The sequence below is a fragment of the Amphiprion ocellaris genome, chromosome 4 (assembly GCF_022539595.1).
Source record: "Amphiprion ocellaris isolate individual 3 ecotype Okinawa chromosome 4, ASM2253959v1, whole genome shotgun sequence".
In the NCBI taxonomy this organism is placed as follows: Eukaryota; Metazoa; Chordata; class Actinopteri; family Pomacentridae; genus Amphiprion; species Amphiprion ocellaris.
Window position 1 is genome coordinate 38,051,180 of NC_072769.1, and position 8,599 is coordinate 38,059,778.

General features: G+C 41.9%; 1 protein-coding gene across 1 annotated transcript; it reads left to right on the forward strand.

The window, feature by feature from the left end:
* Nucleotides 1-2,257: 2,257 nt before the first annotated feature.
* On the forward strand, nt 2,258-8,218 carry soul5l (heme-binding protein soul5, like). Its single transcript, XM_023284569.3, has 7 exons — nt 2,258-2,496; nt 3,451-3,510; nt 4,078-4,159; nt 4,261-4,381; nt 4,463-4,602; nt 4,743-4,906; nt 5,693-8,218. Exons 1-7 carry the CDS (start codon nt 2,273-2,275, stop codon nt 6,180-6,182), a joined length of 1,281 nt encoding a protein of 426 aa, XP_023140337.2. The 5' UTR covers nt 2,258-2,272; the 3' UTR covers nt 6,183-8,218.
* Nucleotides 8,219-8,599: the final 381 nt, after the last annotated feature.

An 8,599-nucleotide genomic window follows, 5' to 3' on the forward strand; every position in this document is an offset into this window, starting at 1 on the left:
TCAGGATGACACTGTTATGTGTATATCTGTCTAGCAGCTTTATGTTTATATGCTTTACCTGAGGCCTAATATTTCATTAGATTCACTTGGACTGCAGGATAAACTGATTAAATTTTGGTGGTTTTGGTATAATATTAATTGGATCATAATTTCACACATATCTAATAGGATGAAAAGATGTAGTGATGACATTTTACAGTCGGGCCCATAAATATTTGGACACTGACACAGTTTTCAGCGTTTGGCCTCTGTACACCACCATAATAGATTAGAAATGAAACTGTCAAGATGTGCTTCAAGTGCAGACTTTCATCTTTAATCTGAGGGTATTTATATCCACATCAGGTGATCAGTGTAGGAATTACAACACATTTTATATGTGCCCTCCATTTTTTAAGGGACCAAAAGTAATTGAACGAACTAACAATCACAAATCAAATTGTCAGTTTTAATACACTGCCTAGCCAAAAAAAAAAAAAAAAAGTCGTACACTAATATTTTGTTGGACCGCCTTTAGCTTTTAGTACGACATTCATTCGCTGTGTCATCGTTTTAACAAGCTTCTGCAAATTCACAGCATTTATTTCTGTCCAGAGATGCATTCATTTTTCACCAAGATCTTATATTGATGATGGGAGAGTAGGACAAAGTCTTTTCCAGAACATCCCAAAGATCCTCAGTGGGGCTGAGGTCTGGACTCTGTGGAGGACAATCCATCTCATGCTCCCTGATCCACTCATTCTCAGTGTGACCCCATGAATCCGTCATCGTCATCTTAGAACATGTCCATGCCATCAGGGAAGAAACACTCCATTGATGGGGCTGGTAGGAACTAGCCATGATGAGGGCATCACTTCATCCACCTCTCTACTTACCCTGATGCCCCCATCACTCTGGAACAGGGTAAATCTGGACTCATCAGACCACATTTGTTCCTCTCCACTATCTTCCTCTTTAATGATGCGTTGGATGGTTCTTCACCTGATTTTAGCATTTTCATCTCCTTACTTGCTTTCTTTGCTTGATGCAGGCCAATAATTTGACCCTTCTGAGACAGATTAACATCCTCTCCATGACAACAGGATATGTCTTCCAACATGGTTGTTTAAGAAATGAGAAGCTTCTCACAGCATCAGCTAGAGTTAAATAAGTTGTTGCAGCTGAAACAGTATTCATCACTGCAGTAATTATCCAGTGGAAGGCTCTTACCTATTTGCTTAGTTAAATCCAAGTGGCAACATTTATTTAGTTATTTAGTTATTTATTTGGCCAGGCAGTGTATTTGATCCCAGCTCCTTTGCAGTCAATGACAGCCTGAAGTGTTGAACCCACAGACATGACCAGACACTGGGTTTGGTTCCTGGTGATGCTCTGCCAGGCCTCTACTGCTGCTGTCTTCACTTCTTGATTGTTCTTGGGACATTTTCCTGTAAGAACTTCAGTGATTTTAGTTATTATCAAGAAAACCATGGAAAATGTCTGGCTATCAGCTTTTAAACTCTTAAGAGCTATTTTTATTATCATTATATTTGTCCAAACAAATGCACCAATAGTTGTACCAGATATTAAAATGAACAAGAAATAGAAGAAAACAAGGATGGTCTAATAATTTGTTCCAGGACTGTATTTGTATACGTAATTTAGTTTTTCTATTTAAAAAAAAAAAAAAAAATAGATACAATTAACCAAAAAACAAGTACTGGTTCTGCAACTTTACAATTTTGTGCTTTTTGATTTTTCAGTTTCAATAAGACTGTTATGCAATTTTATTAGATATGTCATGGAAATTTAAAGCTACAGACGAATAAAATTTACTGTATTTCTATATGGTAATTATTTTCCTTTATTTCAGAGCTGTAGGAAAATAAATTTTTCTCCTTTTTATTAATTAATTTATTTGTTTAGTTGCAGGGCATGATATCTCAAAATACAGCTCAGTTTTTGCTTTTTTGTCTAATTGAATGACGTTTTCTCAGAAACTACAAGATAAAATTCTGAAATTTTAAGATATGCCTGCAAAACAAACAAACAAAAAAAACCGAATAAAAAAAAGTAGAAATCGGTAATTACCTTATAGAAAGTACAGTCAGTTACATACATGTCGCTATAGTTAGTTTTTTCAGAGCAGTATTGTACATGTGAGCTCCTCGTGTCAGATTTATTAGAGATGGAGGACTCCAGTCTAGACTGACTGCTGCAGCGCTGGAGGTGAACTCTCAGTCAGAAAACACACAGATCATGTGTCCGGTGTTGGTCCAGTCCAGCAGAGTGGATGCTGCTGCCTGCCCAGCCCCTCCCTGCCTCCCTGCTCCTCCCTCTTCATCCTCCCTCCTCCTCCCTCTTCATCCTCCCTCCTCCTCCTCCTCCCTGGTCCTCTCTGCAGTCCGCAGTGAAGGCAGCAGCGGCGGCATCAGAGCAGCGCACTGCGTCTCCAGCACCGCTCCTCCCTGCGCTCCCCCGGCAGGTGGAAAACATCTCACACGGGACCGCGACAATGTGAGTATCACCTCTGCTACGTTTGGTAAATATCCACAGACAGCAGAAGAGGATTTCTGATCGCGAGGGAACAGCTGAGTCTTATTTTTAGCCACTTTTACTTTGACGCGTCATGCGCAGGTAAAGTTGATGTTTTTGCGTCATTGTTGGCGGGCTGTGCACGCAGGGATTTCATTATACGTTCCAGGCTGCTGTAACACTTGTGCATAACACGGGAGAGCGACTTGTAACTAATCTGATGATTGTATTTGAAAACTACATCCAGCCGGTCCTGAAATAACCGTAATTAGGTAACGCTCCCTGTCCTTAATCGGGGTTTGGCGGAGGTTGAAACGGTCAGAAAAAGGTGGCAATCAGAGGGCTGTAAAGAGCTTTATGATCCTCCTTGACCTCAAAACGCCTTTGATTTGCGAAAGACAGCAGCCTGATGATGCAGCAGATCTCTCCCTCTCTCCCCCCTGTGTGGGGGAGCAGGAAAACGTGTCCCATTTCATCTCTGCAGTGCAAACAGCGGAATGCAGCAGCAGCCTGACGCACACTTTAACATCTGTCACTCACTGTTTCTCTCAGGTGTCACATTATTCAGACTACAATTGTATCCCTTTTTCTCTGCATGCAGTAAAAGCTTCACATTTGAGAAGAAATGAAGAGTTCTACTGCCAACCTCTTTCCTTTATTTGTCCATGAAGTCCTTTTATAGTGCAGAAAATCAACAATACAGTTTGTCCTCCATCAGTTTTTTAACTTAAGTGCATGTTTCCTTCTATAGTCAAACTTTTATCTTGAATATAGATTATTAATTTAGCATTTCCAATCCTTTGAATCTTTCGTTTTTCCTTGGTACTCACAGATAAGGTAAATCTTTAATAATCCCATAGGAAGTTTTTGAATCCCAAAGGAAACAGTTGAAGTGGAGTTTGTATGAAGATGTCTGACTTGTGTCTTCTTCTCCAGGGCTTCCATCACTGTCTTGATGTTTCTGGCCCTGGTGGTCTCAGTTGAAGGTAGTGTTGGGTAAGTGGAACGCTTCAGATGGATGGATTTTCATGCCACATGGTCAAAAACACCCAAACATCAGATCCAAACTTAAACGAATCTGTCACAAATTAACCTGGCAGACGCCTCAACCTAAAACAACTCACATTTTTCTCTGCTAAACATCAGCATGTTAGCATGCTAATGTGAGTTTTTACTACAAAGCACAACTACAACTGACTGCAGCCTCACAGAAACTTCAATTTACCTCTTGTTATGGAATAGATTGTGTTCAAATGATATGATTTGCTGTCAGTTTATCTAAACGGTGTTGGATTTGATTGAGGCCAGGCTTCTGCACAGGCCGGCTAAGTTCTTCTGGGAAAATATTTCTTTGTGCATGAGGGATGGTCATATTAATAAAGCAAAGGGCCTTCTCTAATCTGTCAACCCAAAATCAAAAGAACCTTATTGTCTAAGCTGTTGTTGCATGTGGTAACAATGTTTTCCTTCTGAATCTAAACTGAAGAGTCAAATGCAAACTTTCAAAAATGTTGTCAACACACTGATTAATTCTGAATATTATTTCTTGTGTCACGGTTACAGACCGAGTAGCAACACCAGCTTCTGCACAGAGTCAAAGGAGTGTCTGGAATATGAGCTGGTCTGCAAAACAGATGAGTATGAAGTGAGTGAAAACCCGCCATCAGCCAGCTCAAATACACACACCTCCTGCTCATCAGGCTTCTATTTCTCACGCACTACGGGTGCATGTATGTTTCCACTCAGGTGCGACACTACAGCCCGACTCGCTGGCTGTCAACAGATGCCGAAGCCTATTTCATGGGGGTGGGAGCAGCCATGGCTTTCAGGAGACTTTTCCAGTACATCACAGGAGCCAATGAAGCAGGTACAATCAGGACAGGAGGGAGCAGCAGCTTTGATGGGGGTCGTTTGCTGTCTTTATTTTAATCATGTGTGTCTTGGGCAGGCGTCCAGATGGAGATGACCGCCCCCGTCCTGGTCAAGATCCCAGAGGAGACCAAGATGTGGGAGCCGGCTATCTACACGCTCAACTTCCCGCTGCCTGCAGCCTATCAGGACAAGCCGCCTGCACCCACTAATGACAAGGTGAGGGAAGGAGGGCATGTGGGTGCAGAGTGAAGCACCTATATGCAGCTGGCTAGCTGCCCTGTCCTGTATTGAGGTCAATGTATTTTCTGGAAGGAAGCTTGTTGTTTGCTGATATTGCCTTTGTGTCGACTGCACAGCTGTACTTCACCGAGATGCCGGAGATGGACGTGTACGTGAGGAGCTACGGAGGCTGGATGCTGTCGGTGACTTCCAGGCTTCACGCCCACCTGCTGACGAAAGAGCTGGAGAGAGTCCGAGCTTCCTACAATCACAGCTATCACTACGGAGTCGGCTATGACAGGTGGCACAGTCATCACTAACTTTCTTCTTGTTTGCTGGGAATTGCTTACACGTTTCACGCTCTAGTTCTTTTTTTTTTTTTTTTGCTGTCGTCCAATGTTTTGTACTTAGTCTGAACCAGCTGCCTGCTCTAAGGAGCGGTTAAGATCCTGATTTCAGAATCAGAATCAGCTTTAATGGCCAAGTACATACACAACATACAAGGGATTTGGTTTCAGCTGTTGATGTCACCCTAGAAATACGGAAGAGAATAAAAAAAAGAAACTATAGCAAGAGGAACAGGGAGGGAAAAAATAGTAGTAATAAAATTAAATATAATATATGCAGAAATTTACATCTAGAAAGGAATATATAAACACAGTAGTGCAAAAAATTATAACTGCTATAAACACAGCAGTGCAAATGATAATTGCATGATGCAGTGCAAAAGCAGAGATTTTACTTGTATGTTGCCAAAATCTTCCATGTAGAGAGATTCTAGTGCAGTGCATGATTTATCTATATACAAAGTTTTATCATTAAGTCAGCATAACTATCAATGTGGGCATTTTGATGCAAATCTGGATTTGTGAGTGGAAACAAATGACATCTATGTAAAGTAACCAGTTTAGAGGATTTAATGGCCTCATGCAGACACACAGATGTCACTCATTTCTAACCATTGTCGTCTTCTCTCTTGCTCTTGTCGTGTGTGTGTGTGTGTGTGTGTGCGTGTGCGTGCGTGCGTGCGTGCGTGCGTGCGTGCGTGCGTGCGTGCGTGCGTGCGTGCGTGCGTGCGTGTGTGTAGTCCTTTGAAACTGCTGAACAGGCACAATGAGGTGTGGTATGTAGCCGAGGGCGAGCCGGTTTGCACTGATCCACAGGAGCCGACCCCTGCACACACTCCCAGACCGACTCCGACCGACTCGCCCACAGACGCCCCGTCCGACCCCCTCCCTCACACCCTCTCTGACTCACCCTCACTCGCCCCCTCAAACCAGTCCTCAAACACAACGTCCAACTCCTCTTCACAAATGCTCGCTGACTCGCCCGCCCTCCCACCATCTAACCCTCCACCCAGTCCTTCATCCGACCTGCCCGCTGAGGCCACGTTCAGCCACCCCCCAACCTCCGCCCAGGTCCCTCTGGGCTCCACCACCAACTCCTCCGACCCCGTCTCCGTGAGCCCGTCGTTGGAGCCGCAGGCCAACGCCGCCCAGTGGAACAGCACAGCCCAGAGCTCTGTGGACACAGTAGCCGACGGCAGCCCCAAGGTGGAGCCAGACGGTGCTCATTAGCAGCAGCCAGATGTGATTTCAGCAGCTAATCCAAGTATATTAACACAGAGTCTAAATAGAAGGCAAACACTGGAGGAGGTGTGATGGAAAGATGGGTGAGTGTGTGACATAGATGGACATGCTGTTCTTCCTCCTTATCTCTCTATTCCTGTGTATTACACCTCCTTGTGGCACTTAGTGGTTAACTATATGTTCTATCACAGCTTTGCACCTGCAGCACCTCCTGTATCACCCGACACACGCCTTCCCACTTCGTCCCTCTGAGGTTATCAAGCAGCTGCATCGTAGAATTAATAAGATGTATGTATTAGTTAGACAGTTAGTATTCCAAGTTATTGTGTTGATTCATGAAGCTAGCAAGGCAGAAGCGGACGTCCTTAACCATCAGCTAACTAACTGATGGGGCATCAATGGACATCTGTGTGTATTTGATAAATAAAATGCCGGGAATCACCACAGTAGGCCATTATATCAGAGGACGCTTGTCTTAATGTGTTCTAGCCACTCTTGTAAGTGGAGTTTAAAGCTGTAATTAGTGATTCCTGAGAGTTTCTGTCCAGTTATAACTTCCCACAAGCTTCATCAGTTACTTTCATGTGGCAACATATTGGTGAATCATTATAAAGTCAGTGCGCATATTCATTGGGATCTTTGTTGCAGTCTTAAGCCTAACCAATACTAAAATTTACTAAATGATACCACAGATATTATTAGTGTTATTTCTACCGTGGATAAAAACCTTTATTACTAGTATTCATGCTCAAAAGTGCTTGCAAAACTCTGGCCATATGCTTTGCAAAACTTGTTTTCTTAGTATTTTAGGTTTTTCTGGGTTTTGTTGTGGATTTTTCTGGCCAGTTTAGTCAACCTTTGGATTATGACAGAAGGAATATTAATGGCATACAGTATGCCTTGTCTAGTCAGACATTTCCATAACTTCTTCAGGTAAAATTTGAGCAAAAAAATAAATAAAACCAATGAATGATTTAGTTTAATTGAATGAAGTAGAACCCACAGATGTTGATTCCAATCTGAGGTGTTAGAAAAATAAATAAAGAAAAATTTACAAAAACTGATTTATTTTTTAAATTTCATTAACTTTGCCCAAAATGTTTAATGAGTTAATTACATGGCCTAACATTCAACATCAGTGGTGGAATGTAACAAAGTACATCTGCTGAAGAACTGGACTTTACTGCAAATTTAACTTACTTGTACTTTCCATCCGTGATTCGTATACTTTTCCCCTTTAAAAGATCTCCTCGACTCACCTCCTCCCTCAGCACTCTTTACCATTAAACCAGGTATCAGCATCTTTTTAATTACTTGAACTTTTCCAGTCCATGTTCTTTTGTGCGTCTCCACATTAATCTAAATTTGCCTGTGGGGTTTTTGACCACAATGTTGAGATGAGCAGGTTTTTGCTTTGTTTATATCTGGTGTTTTACCAGAAGCTGTACAATCTATACATAGAATGAGGTCAGGGGTTACATGATGCATGATATTTAAACAGAATGCAGAAAGCAGTAAGAGCTGGTGGAACTAATGTGCGTAAACAGTCAGATGTGCTAATAAAGAAGAGGACAAACACTACAAGTTTATGTAAATGCTGCAGAGAACAAAACCTTTCAAAAGGCTTTCCTGGTGGTTTAAGGAGTAGGAAATAGATATTTTCAGCCCTCAAGGATGTTGATTGTTTCTGTGTTTATTTCCAAAGGAAATCTCAAAAGTCACCTTTACCCTGCTGGAGAAAATAAGGCCCTAACTCCATTCTGTCCTGTGAAATCTGTCCTAAACTTTTCATATTTATACCCAGAAACTCTGTCCACAACAATTCTTCATCTTAATTTTTTTGCAGCCATGCAGCATTTAAAGTAATTGTGGTAAAGCTGCCCCAAAGATCTCAAAAAATCATGCCTGATCAAACCAATGCAATAAGAGTTATGTATGTGAATAAATACCATTCTCTGTCGATGCATCTCTGAGCTACATACTGTATGTTCTGAGGAGGGTGCAATAAAAAAAACAAAACTCTTGATGGACTCGTTCTGTTGTTGATGGATTTGAACTTCAACCAAGAGAATCATTTCCTTTTTCTAATTTGCTTGCTTTATCTGTTTTGTCCTGAAGTTTAGGGTTTGAAAATTCCAGTCATCAGGTGGTAGAATCAAAGAAAACAGCAGCAGACTCCTCGAGTTCCTCTTCACACCAAACTCCATCCAGACTCATGAGGTGACTGTGCTATTGGTGATGGTTCTCTCCACTTTCAGCACCTGCTTTAGACACTTTGTGTAAAATATCAGTGTTGTGTTTTGAGCCACAAAATTAATGAATATTGAAGGGATGTGTGAAATGTAAAGACGCGTCACTATCAGTGGTGTTCAAACGTTCACTGTAAAAATCCCTGAACTCAACAT

Excerpts from the sequence above, each read along its gene's own strand:
- soul5l (XM_023284569.3), top strand. The coding sequence starts at position 2,273 with ATGCTGCTGCCTGCCCAGCCCCTCCCTGCCTCCCTGCTCCTCCCTCTT. Across the intron at positions 3,511-4,077 it reads TCAGTTGAAGGTAGTGTTGG|ACCGAGTAGCAACACCAGCT; the intron begins GTAAGTGGAACG and ends TCACGGTTACAG. Across the intron at positions 4,907-5,692 it reads TACGGAGTCGGCTATGACAG|TCCTTTGAAACTGCTGAACA; the intron begins GTGGCACAGTCA and ends GCGTGTGTGTAG.